Source organism: Molothrus aeneus, chromosome 14 (genome assembly GCF_037042795.1).
Source record: "Molothrus aeneus isolate 106 chromosome 14, BPBGC_Maene_1.0, whole genome shotgun sequence".
Taxonomy (NCBI): Eukaryota; Metazoa; Chordata; class Aves; order Passeriformes; family Icteridae; genus Molothrus; species Molothrus aeneus.
The window spans coordinates 7,564,350-7,591,132 of NC_089659.1; the positions used below are offsets into that span (position 1 = coordinate 7,564,350).

Consider the following 26,783-nt stretch of genomic DNA (forward strand, 5'->3'; position numbering starts at 1 on the left):
AAGACAGTTTCACTCTGGGAAGCAATGTAAAGCCAATGGGCTGGGTTTCACAGCATGGAAAATATTTGCTCTCTTCTGCCAGTCTTCTTCCTTAATCTCTGAATATCTCTATGCACAATCTTGTCTGCAATTACAGCTGCACTGGAACCTGAGAGTGTGATACCTATTAACTACTTACTTCATATTTATTTATTCATATAACTTCTATTATCTTTTATCTGTGTTGAAAACCAGATTTTTATTTTCAATTGTTCAAAAAAGTCAAGTGTTTAAAAAACACACAAAACCAACCCTGTTGGCCCAGGCACTCATACACCAACACGAGTGTGTTGTGTGCCTTGTCATCTTATCAAAAGTTGCAACTTCTAAAAAAAAGTAAATTGTTTTATCACTGATTCTGGCAGCTCAGGCAGGGGTTTGTATGAAGAGATGCTTTAAAGGCTAAAGGGACCAAACAAGGGTGCATGTTTCAGTGCTGTTCTGAGACAATAGAGATATGACCAGCCAAGTTGTTTGAGCTAAACAATGGACTTTTTGCATACTAATTGATAGCCTGATGTTTTCTTGAAATGTGCTGGTTAACAAAAATAATGACTGCATCACTAGGATACCAATACATCAGAGAATCATAGAGTTGTCTAGTTGGAAAAGACCTCCAAGATTCAACCATTAACCCAGCACTGCCGTGTTCATCACTAAACCATGTCCTAAATGCCACATCTACACGTCTTTTAAATCCCTGACAGGATAATGACTTTACTATGTCCCTGGGCAGTGTGTTCCAAAGGTGTGTTGCCCACCCTTTTGGTAAAGAAATTTTTCATAATATTCAATCTAACCCTACCCTGGAGCAACTTGAGGCCGTTTCCTCTTGTCCATTGCTTTTTACCTGGGAGAAGAGCCTGACCCCCACCTGGGTACAACCTCTTTTCAGGCACTTGTACAGAGTGATAAGGTCCCCCCTGAGCCTCTTTTTCTCTGGGATAAACATCCCCGGCTCCCTCAGCTGCTCCTCATCAGCCTTGTGCCCCAGACCCTTCCCCAGCTCCGTTGTTCTTCTCTGGACACACTGCAGCCCCCCAGTGTCCTTCTTGTGAGGGGCCCAAAACTGAACTCCGCATTCCAGGTGTGGCCTCACCAGTGCCCAGCACACAGGAACAATCACTGCCCCATCTTTCCAGCTTATGGCTTTATCTAATTCACGTTTGATTTAGATTCTAAATTTTCACACCATTCAGAAAAAAAAAAAGGTTTCAAACAAGCAGTGCCTCTTAACATACATGTAACTTCATCTCCTGCTCTGAGTAGAGGAAAGGAGTATAACAGGGAGCAGGTGTTGCTTCTCCCAGCTTTATACATACTTGACTATGATGCTTCTTTTAGAAATGTTTCCTTCTCCAAAGAGCCAAGTAAAAACTGTCATCCTGAAAACGATGACCAATTAAGAAATGGCAACATGGAAATTCCAGGAGAGGGAACAGCATATGACCCTTATAAAGTGCTGTAAGCACTGTGGAGAGCAGACAACTGTACTTGGTTCCTGGCAATATCTTTAAAAATTAAAATATGAAGTAGCCCAAGAGGAGCTGGTTGTAGAGCTTTGTATATCATCAGTGGTGTAGTCTGGTTTTTCTCCAATACCTTCAAGCCAGAACTTTGGATGAATTTCAGTACAAAAACTACATTTTAATTTCACAGTGGTTAAAAAGGTATCATTTCTTGACAAAAGTCTATCTAGCCAAATTTTAAAGACTTTTTTCTCTTCTTCCATGGCCAATTTTGATTAAGACCTGCCTTGCAACAATGCCAGTAAAGCCAAAGCTTTTTTACTTCAGAAAATGGAGAAAGGTACAGCAGGTTTATTGGCAAGGCTGGATGTATTTTATTAACACCACGATGGGGAAGTCTGATTCTGATTTATTTGCAGAAATTTCACAATTTGGCAGTGCTGTCTGGCAGACTTTCTCTTGATAGTTCATTGTTTGAATATTAGGATTGGCCTGAATAGAAAGTTTTGTTTGAATGGGAACTTCAGTGTGTGCTGAATCCTTTTTAGAACCTGTGAACATTTTTGAGAACCTAAGGCACACAGGTAAATGTTAGAGAGTTTGGAAGAAACCCGTAGTTCCTGATCAATGCAGTTCTAATTCACATATCTGTTAGAAATAGAACTTTTCCAAAAGCTTCTGTCTAAATTTAAATGGACTGTTTATAGCAACCAGCCAGTAATACAATATCATGAGCAAAATGTGCTGAGCATGTGGAGCAAACAGGGTTATTAAGCCATGAATAAATCATTGGTTCAAATCAACTTGCACTAACGATGGTGCCCATTTAAAGAAAATGTACCTCGTAATTCCAAGTGTTTCAGAATTTATAATAATAATTACAGTCTTAATCACCAGGAGGCAATGTTTCTTTCCCTTGCTGGCAGAGGAAACCTTCGTAATGTAGGGCTTCTCCTTCTCTAGATACAGGACTCTAATTTTCCCATGACAATCATATCAGACATGTGCCATTTTATGGGGTTTTTCCCCTCTGCCAAACGGGGAAAGGCAGAGAAAGATGACAAATTTGGCCTTGTATATTGTTTTAGGGAGTGAATGTCTTTGACTCTTAATTTCTGTACTATGGGGAATTTTCATGTCCAGATTTGGGTTTTGGTGTTTAAAATTGGAACAAAAAGTCAAAATTCACTGCACACTGGAGGTCGATTGCAGCTTGTCAAAACACTCTATTAGTGCTGAAAAATGTAAATGTGCATATAAGATAAAATGGAACTTTTCCATGAGGCAGCTCCTTCTGGCAGTGGTGGTGCAGGGCATGGCACCAGATGACCCTCAGGTCTGCTTTGATGTGGCTGTTCTCAGGCTCAGAGCATTCCTCAACCCCTTGGTCTCCATGAGGTATGAGAAAACACTGCCTTAACAGACCTCTGTGCATTAATTCCATGTGGCAAATACTGACCTTATTTACCTGGCTTTCTGAAAACTTCTTGCTTCTGGTGACACTCAGAAAGTCCAAGGCATTTTTTAAAGAGAGACCTGAAAATGCAGGGTACTGAACCAAAAGGAAAACAGTCAAAATGTAAGCTTTCTACAGCTCCATGTATTGCAACCCCTTGCATTATTAAACCTTTTATTTATTATATCAGACATAACTATGTGAATTCATACACTTCAGATGTATACAAGTATATTCCCAATCAACAGGAAGAATTTTAAGATACTTTATGAGTGGGTACTTTCTGCAGTTTTTATTTTTTAGGGTGCTTGATGCTCTTTATCCTCCTTAAACTTGAAACCAGGACAGTTAATGCTGTGGGATGGGATGAGATGGAGTTTGAAGAATGGAAAAGCACAAGAAACAATTTCTTATAAGGTTACCTATAATCCCCTGCTAAATCTATGCTTCAGAAACATCTTGAAAGGGATGGTGCTGATGCTGTTGCCACGGAAGCAGTGTGAGTGTTCGTGCTTGCTTCAGCACACCAGGATCAGCCCTGTTGGGAATGTCCCTTCCCATAAAAGGGGAAGGAGGGAATTTACCCTTGAGATTTGTCAGTAGTGGGAAGGGAAGTACCAAATGGGTTAGTTTTCCTACCACATCAGGTTTCCCACTGCACTCACTTTTCCTATTTTTTGCTGAAAAATAGAAGAAAGCACCAAGGGGGTGGGGTAGAAATGAGAAAGAGAGGAATAGTAAGGATTCCCTTGTCTGTGGGATGTGGATTTATGAGTCTCATAAAATGCTTTTCTGCTTTTCCTAGTGAGAAATAATCATCCAATTCTTTTGTCTTTAAGAGTATGATGATTTATGCTCTCAGAATGAGTGCTCTTTCCAGTTTTCCACATCTTTTCAGTGCCTCAAAAATGTCTTGGGGAGATTTCTTTTTCCCAAGAAAGAGTGGAACAGATGATCCTTGGGGCCCCTTTCCAGCCTGGTTTTCTATGATTCCATGATAAAGTGTGTTTGATTTTTGTTATTTTTACCCCATGTAGTTGTGTGGTGTTCTCCATTAAGGGCTCTGTGATTGTGTCTCGGGGAAATGTGTGTAGATAGAAAATCATTGACATGATACTCTGTGCCAGAGTCAAAATCTGTGTAATTATCTGAACAACTGCATACCCTAAGTGTTACAGAGTTGAAGAAATTTGTGGCTTGCAACCTGGGCTTTATGAAAGATCTAGTTTTGTCTTTGATATTATGTGGGTAATTCACATGATGTCATTCAAGTTTGCAAAATACATCTCCAGAGTATTGGTTCTGGGATCATTAGTAATGAACATTAATCATAATTAAAGGAATGTCATTATTTGAACTTTTGAATTTTTGTCCTTTCAATGTTTATGTGACTGTTGCAGCAGCTGCAAGTATTGTTGTAAACATCTGACCACATCCATGGAAAGAAATCTGTAAATGATCAGAAGACTACTAAAGTAGAGCTTTCTTTTCCTGGACTTTAAATGATGTCAGCAGCATAGTTACCTTCCCAACGTGTTTTCCCTTTTCTTTTTAATATATTGAGGAGCCAGCTTTGCCTTCCTTTACAACCCCTGTCCATGGATAACAATCCAAATTAATCCTGATACCATCTTTATACACCATTTGCACATGGCAGGAGAATGTGTAAGTGAGGGAGGGTAAATATTTAGAGCAGGTACTGTCATAGCATGCAGCCAGTGGGTGTGGGTTGTGGACACGTCGCCCCAAAACTTGTTGTAGGATGCACTGTGGTGAGGTAAGGCACAAAGCATCTTTCTCATCATGTGCCCAAAGAGGCTGGACCCAGCACATCCAGGAAATAGCAAAGTTGGGTTTGTTTCCAGAGGGCTTGTTCCCATGCAGTCTCCAGCACGCTCACCCTGGCTCAGGCTGCGTGTACTGGACAGAGCATTCCAATTTCCAGCTCTGCCTGTAGGGAAATGAAGGAGCATTTTAGGACCTACTGCTTCTCCTTGCAGAGGTCAGACTAGTTCAGACTAGTGAGAACTGGGTTTGGCTTCCCATGACACAGCAATCCGAGGGGAAAAAATATGTGAATCCTGGCTTAAATGGATAATGTGAAATGCAGATGTGTCATTATGCCTTGCCCTGCTGTCTGCAGGGGCAGGGCTGAGCCTCGTGCTTCTGCTGACAGGGGTCTTGCATGGTTCCCAAAGTGTCAAAAGTTGAAGACAACTGTACTTTCTGGGTCTCCAGAGAGAGTGTGCAGTGCCCCCACCCCCTGACTCCCCCAGCATTCCATCCATCCTGGTCCCCTTCCTCCCTCACAGCCTGTCTCCTGGGCTTTGTCTGCCTTCAGCCCAATCCTGTATGAAAACAACAGAGGGAATTGGGAGGGGCTGTCATTTTCCTTCTGCTGTCACATCCCCCAATGAATCTGAGGGTGACTTATGGGTTTAAAGTGAACTAGCAGCAGTTTTAAGCATGGTCCTGCATGTTCTGCTCCTACTCCTGATTTTTCTCTACTCATTGAATGCAGCCTCTCACGTTAGAGAGGGAACTGTCCTGCTGACTGCAGCAAGCAGGCACTGCAGACAGAGGGGACACTTTACTCATCAGCTCCCACTGCTTTCCCTGGTGATGCCAGGCCTTGCAGTCACATCTGGGAGTTTTGCAGGAGGATGGGAATTCCACACAGTTGTATTGATGAGGCATGTAGTCCAACCTATGTGTTTTCATCAGCCTTTTTCTCACTTAAAACCCTTTCAGTTGAACTCTTTTTGTTATTCTTGAGCGTGTTTCCTCCTGCCCTACTTCATGTCCCAAGGTAAAAGTTACCATTAAAGGTTTTACAGATAATTGTGTGTTTTTATTGCATCCTGCAGGCAGAGCTCAAAGGTTGAGAGGAAAGATGTGCCAAACTGGGCTGTCCCTGAGAGGATTTCCTTTGTGATGGAGCATTCTGGCTCTAGCTGATGCGTCAGCCAGATTTTCTTTGTCAGCCTTCATTTTAGAATGTGACCAGGTAATACTAGAAGAAAATATGGCCTTTAATTCTTACTCCTAGGTTTTTCCCTGTTGGCTTTCAAACCAATGATGTTTCTGAAATGTTGAGATGCAGATGTGTTTCGGTGTTTTCTTCCAGGGAGTGAGCAATGGCAGCACTGCAGGTCCTCAAATGAGTGCAAGGTGATAATATTTTACAGAAGAAACCTTTGTTGGTGAAAAATTATGTAATCAATTTCCCAGAAAACGATTTTTTTTTTTTGTGTTATGAGGAAGAACAAAATAGTGGTTTTGACATCTTCAGAAATTAAGGTTTTCATGTAAAACTTTCTTGAAAAAAGCCCCAACTCAAGACTTCAGTTTTATAATGAAAGTAAAAGAGCTTGAAGTCACGGTGAAATATTCTGCTCCAGACTTCAGTTTTATAATGAAAGTAAAAGAGCTTGAAGTCACGGTGAAATATTCTGCTCCCAAATTTCTTCTTGTTTGGTGCACTGGAAATTACATTTTCTGAGGTAATGAAGAACAAATTGTGTAGTAGCAGTAGCCAAACACTCTTGTTCCAAACAAAAGGTTATTTTTACAACCTGTGTGCTGGAGTGTGCCAGGAAGTGTGTGAGGAAAGAGCAGTGACACTCCAGATGCCACACTTTACCAATCCTTCAATTTTCAGGTTTTTTTGAATTGCAAAGTTTATCTTGTGTTTTGGATGGAATAATACAGACCCAGATCCAACAAGCAGTCTGTCTTCAGTGGCTTGATAAATTGTTCTTAATTTTCTGGAATAGGTTAATTTCATTTAGGTAAGGAAAGGCAAAAAAGCAGGCTTTTTAGGGCACTGCCAAAAAGAAGATTAAGTCAGCATCAAATCCATTAGTCACCCAATTTATCTGTGTTGGCTAACACCATTTCAGCCTCTTTGTCTTTTTTTTTTTTCCCTTAGGTGACAATTTAGGTAACTCAGAATTTCACTGCTGTATTTTGCAGCATTACATAGTGGTTGCTCTGCATAAAACTAGGTTTACCGCCCTCTTAATTTTTTAAAGCAAAATTTTTTAATTTTATTTTTTCATGGCAACTTTTTCTTCTTCTGTGAATGTACCAGTTCTTTGAAAACTAATTTCTGGGACTGTGCAATCCTAATTATTGTTGTAGGCTGCTGCAGAACATGCCTGTAGTAGAAGTTGCCTCTATTAATTGTGCATTTTTATGTGCCCATCATTATTCAGTGCTAGTTCTGGGTTTCCTTTCAGGATGCCTGTTCCAGGCTCCATGCTGTGCTTGCTTGGGGTTGTCTTGGTTGTCTTGGCAGCCTTTGTTCTCCTCATTTTAGTTTCTTATGACAAAGGATTGGAGATTCCTCATAGACAGAGGTTCTGATGTTAGTTGAAGTCTAACCACTGATGGAGACTTTTTTCACCTTTGGAATATCTCTAACATGTTCATCTTTTGAGGATTCTTTGCTAATTCCCTGCTGTTATATTTTTCAAATTCTTCCAAGAAACATGTATGCCAGCTATTATCCCTGCCTTTGCTGGTGTCACTGAAGCAATTAGGGATTTAGGGGAAAATACTGGTTTAGAGGAGACTTCTGCTAATAACTTCTTCCCAAAATGAGTTTTCATCTTCTAACCTGAGACATTGAAGGTGAGTTAGTTTCACTTGAAGTCAGCAGCAACCTCTCAACAGGAAATGTTCCTCTGGCACCACGGTGGGAATGACTCCACAGAGTTGATGGGAAGAGTGTTGCCTATGGAATTTAAAGTTGCATGTGCTACATTCAGCATTTCTCATCTAAACTCCTCCCAGTGTGGGGGACTGTGGGGAACTCCAGGGCTGGTGAACAGGGATGTGCTTCTGCCAGTTATATCCCATTTCTTTGGTTGTTCTTGCTGTCACAGCCCCTGAGCCCGCCCTGCACAGAGCTGTGCACAGAGCTGTGCAAAGTGCTCAGTGTGGGAGGACTCCCCAGAGCCAGAAGGTGAGCATGCTGGAAACGTTTCAATTTCTGTTCTGCCTCCCAGTCAATGACATCCTCTTACTTGTAGATACCAGTGAATCCACTGGAGGCAGATCTTTTGCTGGCAGGGCAGGAAGCTGGAACATGCAGAGGCAGCGGTTTGCTCGTGCTGCGTGGCGATTAACTGGAAAAGTCCTTGCTTGGAACAAGAATGTGTCTCTCGTTTGTCCTTACATTCAGTTCTCCAGTATAAGACTAGCTCTTACTAATTAAATGCAGAATTACACAGTGCAGTCACCTTCTGTCCTCTAAAGAAATAGAGAACAAAATGTGTCAGCGCTGCACTTTCCTGCTGTGGGATAATCTGGAACTGGCTGTTGGTTATGTACTTAATTTGTTTGGGTTGTCAGTGTTTATTAGGAGCCTGATTGAAGCAAAATCATCCCATCCCCTCTGGAAATCAGCATCCTTCTAGCAAGATGTACAGCTTGGCTTGCAGGATACTTTTTAGTCCCAAGTATTTCCCTGTGGTTTCTGTGGTACCTCTACAAAATCAACTCCAAGTGTGACTTAATACAGTCCTGTTCCCCCAGCAATCCCAGCTGCTTTCATAGTGTAGTCACCAGTGCCTGGTGGCATGGAGAATTTGGGAGTGCTGAAAGGTGGTGACAGGAGTGGCCTTGACCTCTCTGGGAAGAAGGAAATGTGTGGTCTGTTCCAGGATGGCATTGCTGCATCAGGCCCATCAGCATCCTCCATGTTGAATACTTCCATGTTATAATGGAATATTGTAACACCAAGTGAACAGCAGTAAAATTCAGTCTGGTAAGATTTATTACTTTAATATTGGAGGGCTTAAGCTGATACCAGATTAACATATTCATAGGGTTTTAGGAACTGCTTGGGTATTAACTGCTTCCTTTTAAAGTGAAAACTTTGCAAGAGTGTCGCATCTCCTCTGCACTAATGACTCAGTCTGTCTTTGTAAGAGGTTGAATTTCTTTACATGATGTTTTGAGACTAAATATGAAAGAGGGGAAATGGCCCTTAATTTTAACAAGTTCCCATTTGGTTTAACAGCTGCTGTGAGATCTCTCTTGTCTTTTTGGCTGTGTTTGCCACTTTGGCAGTGTGTTTCTGATTGTCAGAGTCATACAGAGTTCTAATGAAGTGCAACACTTTTTTCTTTTCCCTACAGCTGTTATTTGTCATTTGATATAACTCTGCCTTGTGAGAGTTTTATTCCTGTATAGATGATAAAAGGACAGCTAGTATCAGAAGGCAGTGCTGGCATGAGTTTCTGCTTTGTTGCTAACATAGAAGAACCCATCGCTCTCCTTTTAAAGGATGAGTTATGTGGCTGAATTTGGGAAAGCCTTTCAACTCCTGAGGGAGCCAAAGCCAGCCTTGTCCCCTGTTCTCCCCCTTGCTGCTGTCCTGTCCTAATTAGCAGTTAAACTCCACGCCCTGTGCTCCCAGTGCCAAGACACTGACTTCTGGCAATCATGGGAGGTTTGTTTGTTTTTCACTGCTCCCAGATCAGGGCTGTCAGACCTGCTGAGTCAGCAAACATGGCCCACACTCCTTGGGGTTCATCCTCCTCCTCTGCCCCAGAGGGGGGAGATGTGGCAGCCAGGGCTGGGTGATGTGATGGCCTGGGCACAGCGTGACCCTGGAGAGGCTCTTGGGTGGTCCAGACTGGAGAGTTTGCTGCAAGAGCTGGGCTCTGTTATTTTGTGTAGATCTATTATTGAAGCTGCAAATCCTGGTTCTGCTAGCTCTGACGTTAGAGATAACCCCCTGATTCCTTGGAGTACATACAGAGCTCAGCTGAGCTATTTCAGTGTTGCACATTTCACGTGGCTCTTGCACAAGGGTGATCCTGCTGGGCTGAAGGTGACTCCCGTACTCTCCAGATGTTTCTTGAGCTACCTAAATGCACGTGCAACCAACACTGGTGTGCTGCCATGCCTGACAGGGAAATACACACCATATCATTGCATGCTGCCAGCTCTGCTTGGGAAGCAGACTGTTTGCTGGACTCCACTCATTAATGTGCAAAGCTGTCATCCATTGCTAGAAACGTGCCAAGCAAATTTTTGGATGGAATTTCTGCAAAGCTCTTTGTAATGCACACTAACCTTGCCTTATGTCTCCCTGTTCTCTCTGTGTTTCTGTGCTTTTGGGGTTCCCTTTGAAGGAGGTGGTGGGAAACATGCTGTGAGTTTCCATTCCCTGCCTGGATATGTCTGTGTTACATTGCTGCTGAGGACTAGAAACCCTCTAACCCTGCCAAATCAACCCCCTCTTAGAAAAGTATCTTTAATGATATGTGATATTCCCACTGCCCTGAAGATTTCATGGTGAATGTATGGCATTGGTATTTGTTACAAATACTTCTCCCTAGAAGATTCTGTATTGAGCCCACGCTTCATTTAATCCTTAGAACTTCTCTTACTTTGGAGTTAGTTCATAAACAAAATTGCTTTACTGGGGACAGATAACAACATGGGGTTTCAGCAATTAAATGAAAAGTAGCAGGGAATCCTAAGGAGAGGAAATGGAGGGTCATAAATGGCTCTGAAGAGACTTGAAGGCAGGAATTAATATCTTATGCTTAATGAATGACAGCCCTTCAAAAATGCTGTTAGATAAAGCAATATAGGAGTGGAGAAGAGGACTTTTCAGAAATTGCACAGACTGATAGATGGTTTTTCTTTTAGAAATTTAGCAAACTTGACCATTTCTCTTGTCTTTGGGGAGGGTGGCAAATGAAAGCATGACCTCTAAAACTGATAGAAATTCCAACACTTCAGGAGCAAAAGGCAGTATGAAAAGCTATAGCTTTTTCCTCTATTTTGCCCCTGCCAGGGGAGAGATCTCACACTGACTGAAGGTGCTGAGTTATTCCTTTGTTTCTGACTTTACTCAACCAGCACATGCCTAAAGCTTTTTTTATGGTCGCAAGTAGGGTGGAAGGTAGCTTGGATTTGAGTAAGGGCAATGTAGTTACAGAAATCATAGAATCATAGATTCATTAAGGTTGGGAAAGAACTCTAAGGTCATCAAGTCCAACCATTAGCCCAGCACTGCCAGGTTCTCCACGGAGCTATATCCCCCCAGTGCCACATTCTCACACTTCTGGAACACTTGAAGGGACGGTGATTCCACCACTTACCCAGGCAGCCTGTTCCAAGGGAAGAAAGACTCCTCCTTTTAGCAGTTCTTAAGAGCTGTGGCTGAGGGGGATGATCAGTTGACCTCCCAGGTCCCTCCAGCTCTGTTGCTGCTGATGGTTTTATAGTCACACCCTCGGCTACATAAACATGGAGGTGGAGAGCAGATTGTCCTTTACCAACCTCCAACTGGCTTGAAAGGTCCACTCAGGGTTAGCATTAAAGGGCTGCATGCAGCCCTCCCCTCTGGGTTCCTGATGGGAATCATGAGGCTCAAGTGAACACATTATCACTTTGAAGTATGGAGGTGTGGATGCGGATGCTAAGTCGTTTCAGAGAGAAGAAATGTCTGTGATTTATTTCTTGCTGAGAAATTTCATTAGGGAGAAAAAGGAAAAGGAGGAGAAAAGTTTTAGGGGGACACTGAAAGCATCATCAATTGATGGTGGTTATACAACTCTAAAAGTAGGCCTGCCCTTATCACTACAGATTAGAAAGTAGGACTCAGGGGTATTCCAGGATTAGGCAATTTAGCTAAATACGTCAGAGTTTCTTTGCCTTATGTGGATGGCCTTTTTTACAGCATCTTTTATTCTTTATGGAGCTTTTTTTTTCTTTTTTGCTGAGGGCAAAATATAATTTGTAAGAGCAGAATCCAGCAATGCTCTTCTACTGGAAGCTATTGATAGCAAAGTGTCTGCCAGCCTTTCCAAGTATCATCCACAAGTGTGAGATCTGCCCTTGAATGTGTGTATTGTTGTCTGTAAGTCTGATTTCTTACTTCCTTCAGTAATTTAGATGTCACTGTCCCATGGAGTCTTATTTGCCTTCAAGCCACTTGGACATTATCCACCACTAGACTCCCATTGAGATCAGTGTTGGAGCACACTCACTTGAACCATTTGTTCACACAGGCTTGTGCTGGAACACATTTACTCTGGACTTTACCGCAAAACCATCTTTTCTCCTTTTATAGACCCACACATTGCACCTCAGTGTTTTGTAAGTCTTTAGGAAAAGAACAGTAGCAGATGCCATCCAGAAATACATTTGGGACTCCCTAGTCCAAGTTTCTCACATCATTGATCGTTTCTTGTTGTTCATCCTGTACCCAGGCTTGACATGAGGTCTGTAAACCCTGTGGAATATCTGGAGTGAAACTTTTGCTGATGTTCTGGGAAACATGTTTTTGGACTCCTTTCTGGGAAAATGAAGGCATGAGAGTTTTTTTTATTTTCCAGTATCATTATATTCTTACTGAACCAACTTTAACTGTTTGCATTGGACTTTTGCCTATGTAATTGTATCAGAGTCCCTAAAGTGTTTCCAGGTGAAAGTAACTCTCTATTTCCTGTGGGATTAGTAAATAGTTATGAATGAACCAGGAGGTCCAGAACAATTTTCTTTTACTTTCTTTTCTCCTACTTGCTTGCACTGTGTCTCTCACAGTTCACACAGTCTTGATAAAGTCATGACATCTTGGGCCTTTCTTTGCTTGTCCATTTTGTAAGGAATATTACTCCTCTTCCTAGCCGATTGTGAAAGCTGGATGAGCAGTACTTCAGGTATCTCAGCCCTTTTCATTGCCCTCAGTCATGTTGCTTTCCTGTCCCTCATGGCATCATTTCTCTTCCAGCCTCACCTCCACTGCTTGTGTGTACTGTGGCTGTACCTGCTTCATGCCAGGTTCAGCATGAGGCCACAGGAGAAAAAAATATGGGCTCTAGGGAATTCTATGATCTAAATCTAGCTCATGGGGTTTTTTTGTTGTTTGAAAAAATATGTTAAGGTCTTCTGAAGAAAGCCACCAACTGGGGCACAGCACTCCCTGTAAGGCATACCAGGACTGTGCTGTAGCCTACAACTAGGCTATCATCTTGGAGATAGTTTGGATCCAAGTTATATTTCTTTTTCCTAAGTATAGTGGCAAATGCTGTGCAGAAGCACAGGTGATCATCACCCTGCTACTGCCCTAACACCCAAGCCTTCATTTAGGTAACCTAGAATTGGTTCAGAATGAGTTAAACAGTGAATGGTCTTCATCAATGGAAACATTTTTGTATAGTGAGTGTTTCTTTAGTGGCTTCATTATTTCCATATGCAATTCAAAAGAATTGTATGGGAAAAAAAACCACCTCCCATTCTCCCCAGCTAAGAAGGAAGAGCTGGGACTGTAGAGAGAATCATCCCTGCTATGTCAAGACAAATTGTTAATTGTGGCATCTGCTCCTTTGCAGTGGATGTCCGTGCTTGTAGTGACTGGTGCTGGCACTAAGGTTTAGTCAACAAACCGTGCTGGTGAGGCACAAGGAGGAGCAGGAGCAGCTCCCAGGCTCAGCTGTGGTGGTTCAGCAGGGCTCTCCAGGGCAGTCAGACAATGTTTTTAACACTGAAATGAGCTGTGTGTTCATAGCTGACTGTATGCTCTGCCTGACAGCTGCCTAGGAGTTGGTTGCTTGCACACAGCTTCTTTCTGGGAGCACACTTTGACCAACACCAATAGCAAAAGAGCATTATTAAGTCTGTTAAGCCTGAGTTGGCAGATTTTTTTTCTAGAATAGTAACAGATGGCAAATGCTGGTGGTACAGCTGCTAGGACTGAGAGAGGACGGATGTTGGTTTGTCATTTCAGTGGATGCTGGCAATAATTCATATTTATGTTTATACAGGGTCTTTCCTCTTTGAGAACACTTTACAAACCAGGTGATAAATAATGGCCTGGAGTTAACGTGGGCTGGTAGAGCTCATCCCTGAGCCCATGTGGCCAGTGTGGGAGGGTAAACATAAGGGCATGGGCCTGTGCTTCTTACACAGCCTGGATGTGGATGGGGCAGCTGCTCTACGTAACATAGTGCCACTCAGCAGGGGTTTCAGGCAGAAAAGGAGGGCAAACAGCTGGAATTCAGGGGGTGACACTGGTATCCAGGGTGTCAGGTGCTATTTTGGGTACATGGACTGACCTCTGGCTGTGTGGAGTTTTGTGTAGACTCTTCCCAAAGACATCTGTGTCCCACAAGAAGCTGCCTTAGGGTTGGGTAGCCACCAGCCATGCTGTCCTTGTGGCAGCCTGGGCTCTGCAGATCACCTGGCTCTGGCAGAGGTGCTCAGGCTCCCTCTCACTCTGTGCAAGTTGGGGGGTGGCCCCAAGGCCCTCTTGACTCTGACACTTGCTCTCCATCAGCCTTGCTGGGATGTGCTGTGAAGGCAGGCAGGATTTCCAGGCCCATCTTTAATCCAAGCATTTGGAATTGATAGGAGAAGGAATCAGGATTTTTTGTGGATTGGCTCACTGTCTCATGGTGTTACTGAGGGTGATGAGTTTGGTGGATATAACAGTGAAATGACAGAAACTGGGGCTCATAAGCAGAAAGAGCACTTTTTAGCACTTTTGTATTTATTAGGAGCTGGATCAAGACCACCACTTACTCCTTCTCCATTACTAGCAGATTCAGTTGCCATAATTGCATTCAGGAAAAAGATCCCACTAGCAAGAGCTAAGTATAGAAATCAATAAGAATTGCAGCACTGTGGTTTTCCCTAATGCAAAGGGTCAGAACTTCCAGGAAAACACAGGAAGAAATCATTAAAAGGCACTTAAATGAACATTAAATGGTATTTTAGAAACTTGAAAAATGTTGAAGGTAGGTAAAATGTCAACTTTATATTATTTTTCCTTTCTTTATATTATATTCAGATCACCTTTTCAGGAAGGAGTGCCTGAGGTGAACAGGATGTGTGAGGATTAATGGGTAACAACATTTGGAAACTTGCCAAATACAGTTTCCCTAGGATGGTGTAAAAGCTTCTTTTTCTTTATAAAGTATTTGAAATTCTGAAGATGGGGAAGTTGCTCTGCATTGGTACCAAAAGAGGGCTGACCACTTCTTAAGTGTTCAGAAGAAGATAGAATTTAATCATTTTTATTCATATGAGAGTGAATGTCCAGCTACCATTTGTGTAACAGCAAAAGAAAAATCCTCCCCTTTACATTGCTTCCAGTATAATGGTAAGTGATATAAGGAAGGATATGAAATCATGTTAACAGGGCTGTTCTCTAATTTCTAGCTCATTTCCACAGACTTCTGAGCTCAGCTAAGGCTGTGAATCTGGCTGATCTTAGCCAAATGAGACTTATGAATCTCTGGGGTGTGAACACTGCCAACTATTGCCCTTTTCTGCATTCAGTTAGAGTGGCTGAAGGCACGGCTCAAGTTTAGGCTCTAATTGTTTTGGCAGCAAAACAATTAGAAAGTCATGACTTAAAAGTCTAAAATCCAGTAAATCCAGTCCTTCACCTGGTAATGTAAACAATTCTTGAGCCATCAGCCATGATAATATATGGTGCATAACAAATGTAATTGCAGCCCTACAGGGCTGGTCCTTCCTTCTCCAGTGAATACTCTGAAATTTTTCTCCTTCTCTCTCAGAGGTCCAGAGGGAAGGGCAGCTTTCACAGCTGAAATGATGTACTGATGAGAGGGCTCATGGAGTCAGGGGTGCCAAACCTACACCAAAGTGTAGGTCACAACAAGGCAGAGGAGGAGGAGGAGGAGAGTTTGCTTTGTGGACTGCCTTGGCCTTGCTCTGTGCATCTGCAGGGCTGGCACAAGGCAGGAGCAGCTCTAAGTGCCCCCAGTTTTCCCATAGGGAATGATGCCAGCAAACCAGATAACAGTTGGTAGCCCATACCATACTGCTATTTTCTGGCTTTGTGGTTGTGCTGAGAGATCTCAAAGGACTGTTTTCAGGAGTTAAATTATTCTGGAGTTTAATGCATTTTTTAGGACTTTCATAATGTCCTTAAATTGGATGTTTCCACATTGTCTAATCTTATATCCTAAGAATGCTGTGGGTTGGCAATACCTCCTGCCCTTTTCGTTATTATCCTGTGTATCATTTTATGCAGCACAGTCAGGATTTGAGAGCAGCTGACAGCCCAACTGCACTGTCTGTTTAACTGCAGGAAACCACACTTTATCCCTGTCTGAATGCTAATGGAGTAATGATAGCAGATAATTAATTGAATGCCTTTTCCTTTCTTTTGTTTATTCCTCTCTTTGAATATACTCCCTAAATACACAAATAAAATCCTCAATTAAAATTTATGGATTAATGAATTGAACAACAAATTTTTTTTCTTTTTTTTTTTTTCTTTCTGCCTGGATCTCAGTGAGAATTTTGCTGATTTTCACTTGTGCTCCCCTGTCAAACATTTTCAGTTGTCATAATGGGTAAGTATACACTGGGCTGTCATGTGGGTACATCAATGTATCAGTGCTTATCAGAATGGTGGAAAGACATGACAACAGTCTGGGATTCCTCCTGTGTCATTGTGTGTGGTGTGGAAGCCAGGAGCTTGTAAGGATCAGTGCAATGGGTCCCAATCCTCTACAGAAGGATCATTCTTAATGCACTTTGATGGGATAAATATTGTCCACCCAGGAATGACGCTTTAGAGTTTGTGATGTAAGAAATGCTTGTCAGAGTGAGGGCTGCAGGCTCAGCATCCCCCAACACCACAGCATGGTCATCCACTTAATTACAGCAGTACATGATCAGTATGATTGCACATGCTCAGTGCTATCTTTATGTCATAAAAAGAAGAAAATTGATCTGAAAGCGTTTCCTATGAACTGCCACTTAGCAGAACTGAGCACACACTTTACATCTGCAGGCTGGAGGTTAGTGACCTACAAGCTATCACACAGCAAGTGGCAGGTAAAAACAAACAGGAAAAAGAGGCCATCATGGCTAATACAGAGTCTTGCTGCATGCTGAATAAAGCTTTTTATGACTTTATTTTTTTGCTTGAAGCAAATAGTACATTTTGTTTCTGTTTTGCAGTGAGCATAAGCTTTGGAAGGTTAAACAGAGTATTAGATTATGGTAAGTGGTCATCAGAGGCTTGCTTTACAGTCATGGCCTGTTAAATTGTTTACTGAACCTCATTATATATATGTCTCTGAGGCTGATGTGTGTCTTAAATCCCATTGATCTGGAAGACCTGAGTCTGTTGATTTTTTCGTAAAGCCTGAATGAACAAACATAAAATTTAAGATTCTCTTTATTATAAGCTGTGGTTTATAGTATAATTATAGTAGTAAGAAGTCACTGCAAACATACTAGTTGCATCAATAAACTTCCAGAATTTTGTTTAATATCTTCACTGATGATCTGGATGAGAGGATTGAGTCCACCATCAGTAAAGTTGCAGATGGCACCAAGCTGGGAGCATGTGTTGATCTGTTGGAGGGCAGGAGGGCTCTGCAAAGGGACCTAGACAGGCTGGATGGATGGGCCAAGTCCAACAACATGAAGTTTAATAAGTCCAAGTGCCAAGTCCTGCACTTTGGCCACAACAACCCCTGCAGTGCTACAGTCTGGGAACAGAGTGGCTGGACAATGCCCAGGTAAAAAGGGACCTGGGTGTGCTGGACAACCAACTGAACATGAGCCAGCAGTGTGCCCAGGTGGCCAGAAAGACCAATGGCTCCTGGCCTGTGTCAGGAAGTGTGGCCAGCAGGCACAGGGAGGCCATTCTCCCCCTGTTCTCTGCACTGGAGTGCTGTGTCCAGCTCTGGCCCCTCAGTTTAGGAAGGAGGTTGGGACACTTGAGCGCATCCAGAGAAGGGCAACAAGGCTGGTGAGGGGCTGGGAACACAAACCCTGTGAGAAACCACTGAAAGGGAGCTGGGGGTCTCCAGCCTGGAGAAGAGGAGACTCAGGGGTGACCTCGTCACTCTCTACAACTCCCTGAAGGGGGGTTGTAGTTAGGTGGGGTTGGTCTCTTTCTCCAGGCAGCACTGACAGAATGAGAGGACACAGCCTTAATATGTGCCAAGGGAAGTTTAGGTTAGATGTCAGAAGGAAATTCTTCACTGAAAGAGTGATTGTGTGCTGGAATCAACTGCTCAGGGAGGTGGTGGAGTCACCGTCCCTGGAGGTGTTTAAAAAAAGACTGGACGTGGCACTCAGTGCCTCCTAACACCAGGAGGTATTAGGTCATAGGCTAGAATAGATGATCTTAAAGGCCTTTTCCAACCTAGCTCATTCTGTGATTCTGTTATTCTGTAATTCTGTTATTATTCTGTGTATCTTAGCACATTTTTATAAATACAGGTTTTTAGTCCTGCTTTTCTACAGCTGTCGGTTAATCTGGCAGAAGCTGGACAGAGGACCAGGGTCTGATCTCACTGCTGGGAAGAGGATGGAACAGCAAGGTGACCAGTCATGCAGTGAGCCCCATGGCACTCATCCATTGTGCTCATGGGTCAGCTTCTCACTTGCTGCCTCTGAAGCTGTTGTGTGGGGTTTTGTTTGCCTCAAAATGCTGTGCTGGGCACTGGCTATTTGGGAGCAACTCAAATCCCTGAACAGAGAGGGGGGAGGAAGCAGCAGCCTGGACAGCAGGCTTACCTGGAGTTAGACTGTTCCAGGTGAGCAGAAGTTGATCCACAACCGTGTTTCTGCTTTGCTGCAAATCCTGTCACTCAGGACAGTTCAGTTTCAGCACTGGGTGTACAGGTAACAGTGCTAACTTCAGGTTGCATTGAGCATCTCTCTTGTTCACCTGAAGGAAACAGATTTGTTGTTCTGTAATACTTCAGCAACGAATGTAAAAGAACTTCATTATGAACAACAAAGAAACAAAAGGTTTGGATGTTTGGACATTTTGAGATGTACAAAAAGTGACAACTTTCAGAAAAATATTTTATCTCCTTCTCCCCCCTCAACTTTTAACTCTGGTTCTAGGTTCAGGATATGCAAAACCACAGCCTGTAAAGGACAGCCCACAGCTGCTGTGTGGGAAAAACAGGGAGAGGCTGGATCTGTGCAACAGGAGCTTGGGCACCAGGGGATTTCCAACAGCCTCTTGAGGCAGGCAGTGCCAGTGACCCTGGTGTTTGCACAGTGATGCTCAGTTAAGCTCTGTAGAATGATACCTGTTTGGATGAGTCAGGTGCTGTTGGGGCAGCCTGCCAGTAAAGACTTTTACGTATGTGGTTTATTGATTTGCAGAATTCATTGAGGTATTTCCACATTTCCTAGAACCAGGGCTTGACAATATGTCCTCAGATAACCTGTGTTGTTGGATAATCCAGGCAGAATGAGAGGTAGGGCCGGGGAATTGCTGGAGTACAGGAGCAGACTGCTGGAGTGGGCAGAAATAGGTTTATGGGAGCAGAGGGAGAACTCAAAGAAGTGCTAAGGCACGAGATGTTCTGGGATAAATTCCCTTTTGCATCACTTGCACATGCCTGTATCTGCTCTGCAGCTGGGCTTCAGGTTTCTTGGAGTTGTTGTTTTTTTCCCCTAAGCAGTTGTGGAATACACTGTGAACAGTGTGTTGTACCTCTATAATTTGTAGCTTTGTGTTGGACTTCTGTAATGTAAAAGAATTTGTAATTTCTCTGAAAATGGGGAGAAGTCTGTGTTACCAGTGTTACACTTGCCTTTCTCCCCCATTTCTGCCTCTTCATGTATGACTCTGTAACTGGGGGATGGAGCACAGTGGCACATGAGCCAGTTTATAATAAGTAGAAATTAAAAAAGGGATGGAAAATGTGAAAGCTAATAAGGAAATATAGTCACATGCCAACAAAGAGAAAAAGATTCATCTGAAAATATTGTTGCAGAAGCAGATAAATTTAAATTGGAGATAAAGCCCTACTGGTATTATTTATGGGCAAGGCTCCTTTGTTTTATAGTGGGAAAATGTAAAAAAAGCAGTACTGGGGATCATTGGCAGGAGACTGCTCTTTACCTTTTCTAAAAGCCACAACATATTAGATGGCTTCCCATTCCACAGTGTCTTTGGGAAGGGGGGTCCAACCTCATCCTACAGAGGGGAGGACACAAGCTGTTGGGGCAGGGCTCGGCACACAGTGGTCTCACAGCAAACCAGGGACTGCAAGGCTAAAGCAATGTTTAACTCAGACTACTCCTGTTTTAATAATTAGCCAATAGCCAGTTCCCATACTTTGAAGGGCATGTTCTGCTTTGGTGGCATGCAACATGCCCCCTCTTTTCAGTACTCAGCCATTAAAAATGCACTGATTTCCAGGACTGACCTGCAAGTGGCTGTTTTATGGGTCTGCCTTGCCCCTTCATGTCACCAGAAGAAAAGGATGAAGTTGAGCACATTCCCACCTAAACTGGGAGATGGGTTTGTTTCTGTGAATGAAGTGAACCCTTCTGGCTGTATTTCCAGCCACCCAGCACCCTCCTGGGCCGTAGGTCTGGTGGGTAGGAGAGGTGAGACTGCGCCATTGAAGGTACAGAGCAGGGCAGGTTTGCTCCCTGAGTGGAGGAGATGATTATTTTCTTGATAAAACCATCTCATTTTCTCCCTGCGAGGAAGTTGTGTCAAAATAGTACACACAATACTGTGCTCTTGGATTGAATCCAAGCTATGAAGTTCATCCTGTGAATATAATTTCTATAGATTTTTTCTTTATATTTTTACTTTCAAATATTCAAGTTGGTTAAGAAAGACCAACAGAAATGGCTGATTTCTTCCAGCAGCTGGCAGTGAAGTAAGATAGTAGTTTCCCCTATGATTTTCTAAGCTTTGGATTAAATCCATGGATGTGGTGTTTTAAGTAGGGAATATTCAGCTTTGTTCTGCTCTGCCTAGTTCAGAACCGGACGTTGAATGTGTCTCTTTCATGCCCAGCAAAGACAGAGACTTGCTTTCTAGCTGCTTGTGTATGAATGTGTATCCAAGTTGGACAGGTCTGGTGAAGAGGGAGAGTTGTGGTCCAGTTAGTGGAGTCTGTCTCCAGTATCCTCTGGAAGTCTCCTAAACTGGATAGCTGATCCCTCTCTGTCTCTGTTTCACTCTCTTGAAAATTGTTTTAGAAAAGGAAATTCTGGTGCTGGGGTCACATTTTCTTTTTGTTGAAGTGCGTGTTTTTGATTGAGTGAATAAAAGTTTTGCTGCAGAAGAGCATTCCCTCTCTGGGGTGCCTGCAGCCTCACTAAGCCTGGCCACAGTTGGTTCTGCCCTTGAAAATGGGCATAAATGGAATTAATTATATGGGGAACCAGGTTCAGTAACTGCATTTTAAAAGGCTCTCAGTAAGTTATTAAATCAGCAAGAAAGCAGCACTGAGGCCCAGCAGATGCAGAAGCTGTGTGCTCTGGTAAACCTGTGTACGTAAAATTTCTCTAAAAAGATTTTAGCACTTCACATGACCTCTGCTAATACTTATTTTGAAGTGACAGTCTGTGTCAGCTGCCTCAGCTGCACACTGCCGGGGGCTGTTCTCCAGTCTGGACTGCTTTCTGGTCAGCATGAAGTGCCCTGATATAAGCTGTTGACTTGTCCTGATAGTTTTTGTTGGCACAAACATAGCCATGACCCAACTGCAATGGCAACGCAGCCATGCTTTCCAACAGCCCTTGCATGTTTTTTCCAAATGCTAAAGCCTGTGACCTGGTTGAATCGAGATGTAAGAGAGTCCTTTCAGGGATACTACACAAAAATACCTCTTTTTAGTAATTTTAAAAATAGATATCTACTCCACTAGACAGCGGGATATGAGGGCTTGAAGAGGAGGTGTAGGTGTGATCAGTTGGATGGGATGTTGCCTGTATCACATAGGGGCACAGGTCTTCACACCTCAAATGTGTTACATACAACTGTATTCTCTATATATATTCTCTCTATGTGTATATATATTTGCTGTCTAGTAATATTTTTCTTCCCACTGCTGCAGCTACACCTGAAAGTTGCAGAGTTAGGAAAACCAACTGTTTTCTCTAGCATGATGTCCTCTAAGTGAAGTGAAGTGTTGAGCTCCTGCTGAAATGACACTCTCTGTGGTCATCAAAATGCTGAGTATTGACAGGTGTCCTTTTCAACATTATAGCTAGTCCTGTAGTTACACCAGTTCCCACAAGACCTCGGGGTCCTTTTCTTAATGCAATCCTCTATGCTGACTGGCAAGCTGAACAGAAAGGCTTTTTGCCTCCCTGAAAATACACCAGACTCATGAAATGAGCAGCAAGTGCTGTTAGAAGGTCACTGATCACCCAAGTCATTGGAGGCTGCTCCTCACAGTGGAGCTGTCAGGTGTTGTCCCACACAATACAGCATTTTCAATTCAATAAGGCTTAAATTATTTTATACTTGCTGAGACTCTCAACTCTCTGGTGTAGAGCCTAAATGAACAAGCTTCAGCACATACTCTGCAGAGATGACTGACTGCAGCTTATTAATCACATTCTCTGCCCAGGACCAGACAGTGAAAAAATGACTGGCCTTCCATATTGAACTGGACAATTTTAACATTAAAAAGACAGGAAAATATGCCAAATAAGATAAGCACATCAAGGCTGCCTGCACCATGATTCCTTGAAAAACACACAATTATTAGCATGAACAGTGCAGAAATTCTGGTGAATGCATACCTGCTTACATGCAAAAGAACAAAAGAGACTTTTCCTGTGCAACTGCTGTCAGTGAAATGAATACACCACATAACCTGCCTACCATACTCCTTTGGCCCATGACGGTCAGAGAGAGTCAAGGTGGCTGGTTAACAAGGAGAACAAAATCCTTCTCTCCTACACAACTTAGAGGACCACAGGTACCTGACTCCCAGCTGTAGCCAAGTTAAAGGTAACACTTTTAGTGCAGACCATTCCTAAGAAGGAACGTGCAGGTCAGTCATGCCTAGTTACTCTCCATTGCTGTCACTAGTACAGCAAAGTCTTATTTTCTAGGGTTTCACATTCCAAATGGACAGTAGAGTGAAGCCCATCAGAGGACTTAGGCCTAAAGAGGAGTTTGGAATTGCAAGTTGTCCATCTGGACCTACACTAACCTCTCGTGGTCTCTTCTTTTTTGTAGGCAACATCTTTGTTGTCAGCTTGTCTGTTGCAGACCTCGTGGTTGCAGTTTATCCATACCCCCTGATCTTAAGTGCCATCTTCCACAATGGATGGACCATGGGAAATGTCCACTGCCAGATAAGTGGGTTCCTGATGGGCTTGAGTGTCATCGGGTCCATTTTCAACATCACGGCGATCGCGATCAACCGCTACTGCTACATCTGCCACAGCCTTCGGTACGACAAGCTCTTCAACCTGAAGAACACCTGCTGCTATCTCTGCCTCACCTGGACACTCACAGTGGTGGCAATTGTGCCAAACTTCTTTGTTGGCTCCCTGCAGTATGACCCCCGGATTTACTCCTGCACCTTTGCCCAGACGGTGAGCACGTCTTACACCATCACAGTGGTGGTGGTTCACTTCATCGTCCCACTCTCTGTCGTGACCTTTTGCTACCTACGGATCTGGATCTTGGTGATTCAGGTCAAACACCGGGTGAGGCAAGACTGCAAGCAGAAACTCAGGGCGGCTGACATCCGAAACTTCTTGACTATGTTTGTGGTTTTTGTCCTTTTTGCTGTGTGCTGGGGACCATTAAACTTTATTGGCCTTGCTGTTTCAATTAATCCTTCAAAAGTGCAGCCACACATTCCAGAATGGCTTTTTGTCCTGAGCTATTTTATGGCCTATTTTAACAGCTGCCTCAATGCTGTGATCTATGGGCTTCTTAACCAGAATTTTCGGAAGGAATACAAAAGGATATTGCTGACACTGTGGACTCCCAGGCTGCTGTTCATTGATGTGTCCAAGGGTGGGACAGAAGGGATGAAAAGCAAGCATTCTCCAGCCATAACAACCAACAACAACCATGCTGAAATACACCTATGAGTCAGGACTACTATTTATTCTGGATTACAGTTGTGTATATAATATATAAGAGCCTTTCTAGCTGTGTGCATTGCACAGCTGGTGTTGCCCTCATGCAAGGAAGGAGTCTGCAACCTTTCATGCTTAGCTTATTGCTGTGACATCAAGGCTTTGAATAAGGATTTCCAGAACGGAAATAACTGATTTTTTTTTTAATATGTCATCTTTCACTGTGTGCCTAATTAATCGGTTTGGTTGCTTTTGCCACAAGCATGCCAATACCCGAAAAGGGAAGTGTTCAGAGTGCATGGAGAAATGCAGTTATGCTTGAAATGCAACCTTCAAGAGGCAGCAAAATTGCCATTTATCACACACAAACCTTTCTCCCCTCCCTCTGAATTCTATTTTTCTAGCATTAACTTAACCTGAACTGTATCAAACAAAGTGTAAACTGCATGGCTTTTTACATTATAGATAAGTAACCGTATTAGCCAGCAGGTGTATGTTTGGGCATGCTGTGTGTTTTTCTTTTCTCTTAAGGTTTAGGAGCTAGCCTGGGCTAGATGTGAGGCAGGCAGAAGCCAGACCAGTGTGTGTCTGATGCACTCATTTTAATTGAGTATCTACAGACATTAAGTACCCCTGCACTCTCCTTCCCAGGCCATGAGTAAGTATATGACATATGACATAATCTAATTGCAGTAAGATACTTGGAGCCTGATTCTAATTTAGGCAGTATCCTATCATGGCCAGCAGTCATTCCAAACATCTTCAAAAGTCACTGCTACATGAACATCACAATAAAAAAGATGAACATAGCACAGTCCCATCTGTGTAACTCGGATTGAGACTTTTATGTACAATTTACACTTGTAGACAAAGGCAGAAGGGGAAGGCAGTGTTGTTACAAAAATCCCTCTTTTTGCCCATCACAGAACATGAATTTGCTGATTGGAGAAAAAGTGGAGGTTATTTTCCCATTTTATTCACGTACAGAACTGTAATTAACTCACAGAGTGGGGAGACAAAAGCTGCTTAAGCATAATTATGCATCAGTTCTGTTTGAGCCTGGACTGTGCTATCTGTATCACTGGAAACAATGTCATGAAGTTCTGGGGAGGCCAGTATCACATTAGACATAAGCACATGGGTGAAGATAAGGCTGTTTATTTAATGGAGTATGAAAGGTGTGTGTGTGTGTGATGGCAGCTGTCTGTAGATAGGACTTCTTTGTTTCCTTAGCTTCATTGTGAATTCATCTCTTTATGGCTTTAAATGTGGATCCTGATTTGAAACAACCCCCTAAAATGAACAGGTAAGACTCCCCTGGTGCAACTCTACCTTCAGGTTGTCACCCCTGCCTTGATGCCGGTGTGCTGAGGGGCACAGCAGGGAGAGGGGCAGGTCTGAGCCCTGGGGGTCTAAGGAGGACAAGCAGGCAGCCCTGCCCCTGGTCAAGGACTGCAGTCTTCTCTCTTTGGTTCTAGTCAAGGCAGGACTAGTTCCCAGCACTGAGACCAGACTTCATAGGCTCCTGGAGATGGAGGTATGTAGGATTTCCCCATAGCCTGAGCAGGCAGTGTGCCTAATCCTTAGTGAAAATAATAAGCCATTTGTGCACTGCTTTCTGAAACCAACTTGCTGCTGATTGTCCCTTCTGATGATTTTTCTTGGGGGGAGAGGAATTGAGAGAAATTAAGGCTCTTTCTGAAGTGGGCCAAGGAACTTTGCATGCTGCATTGCCTCCATGAGGACTGAGTGTCTCTGCTGCTCTGTTGCCATGTCAAGGTCACTGCAGTAACAGGGGGGCTCTGCATTAATAGGGTGCCCTGGCACTTAGAAAGTTTCAAACTTGAACATCTCAGCCACTTCAGATGAATGTTGTTTTAAAATGCACTGCAGCCAGCCTCCCATAATAGGAATCAAACTGAGTTCTGTTTTGGCCTCTTAATCTGTCTCAGCATGGCCAAATAAAGGTATTTTGACCCTCAGAAATAACTGTTGTCTGTTCGCCTTCCAGAAAAACCACCCTGGATGAATTCACACCATTCCATGCAAGCAAAATAATTTTGAGTTAAGCTTGGATAAGAAAAGCACTGAGGGCACATAACTGTAGGGAGTGTTTGTCCCATCACGCCTGGGAGATGTCCCGTGTTCCATGACTAGTCTTCAAAGTCATTTGCAATTAGCCACAACAGTGTTAGTTAGAATCACATTAGCAAATAATTTGAAGCATCTAGTGCCAATTGAAATATTCTGCTTTAAGACAATTGTGAAGAATCTTGTGCAAGTTTGCCAAATATCTCAAATACCCCAAAGCTGGAGATTCATCTTGGGATTCTTGTCTTTTTAACTGAATGTTCAATGGAGGAAATGTGGGGGGTTTTTTATTATTATTTTATTCCTTAAGCTTGTATTTGCACTATTTCCTATTCAGGCTCCAAAGTTAACAGCCAGCAAGTATTTGAACCAAACCAAGTCCAAAGAGGTCCTGAACAGGCAAGCTGTGAGAGTCCCTTCTCCCCCTGGCAGGAATGGGAGCAGCAGGAGCACGATAGGGCATCTCCCCGGGACTCACTGAGTCACCACTCAACCAAACTATGCAAAACGATCTGCTCCTCTTCTGCCACAGGCTCTGAGCCCAGCTGCTGCCCAGATCTCTGCAGGGGCCAGGCAGAGTACCTGCTGTGCTGGGGTGGGTCTGAGCAGCTGCCTGCAGCGCAGACCCCGCAGGCTGGGGGTGGCTCTGGCAGCACAGGGAGCACAGCCCTGGCACGACCTGTTCAGAAGGGCTCTGGGTGTCCCAGGGAGGCGCCAGGGCTGGGCTGGTTCAGCCACCATGGTTGGATGCTTGAGCTGAGTCCTGCTGGAGCTGAGGTTTGCAATATGAACCATGGGAAGCAGGGAATGTAGCCTCAAAGAGGAAACACTGTGCTGTTTGTTTGCACTTTGAGAGAGGCAGCGCTTAGGATAGGATGGAGTTTTATATT

General features: G+C 43.3%; 1 protein-coding gene across 2 annotated transcripts in view; it reads left to right on the forward strand.

Annotated features, from left to right (window-relative positions):
- The window catches only part of GPR50 (G protein-coupled receptor 50), a 39,711-nt gene extending 15,508 nt beyond the window's left edge, over positions 1 to 24,203 (forward strand). The window contains exons 1-2 of one of the 2 annotated variants that reach the window (XM_066559437.1): positions 16,260 to 16,319; positions 22,946 to 24,203. In XM_066559437.1, the coding sequence (XP_066415534.1) occupies positions 16,316 to 16,319; positions 22,946 to 23,814 (873 nt within the window). In that variant the 5' untranslated portion in view covers positions 16,260 to 16,315 and the 3' untranslated portion in view covers positions 23,815 to 24,203. Of the gene's footprint in view, positions 1 to 16,259; positions 16,320 to 22,945 lie in introns of those variants that run through there. The other variant, XM_066559438.1, reaches the window with a different exon arrangement.
- The last annotated feature ends 2,580 nt before the right edge of the window (positions 24,204 to 26,783 follow it).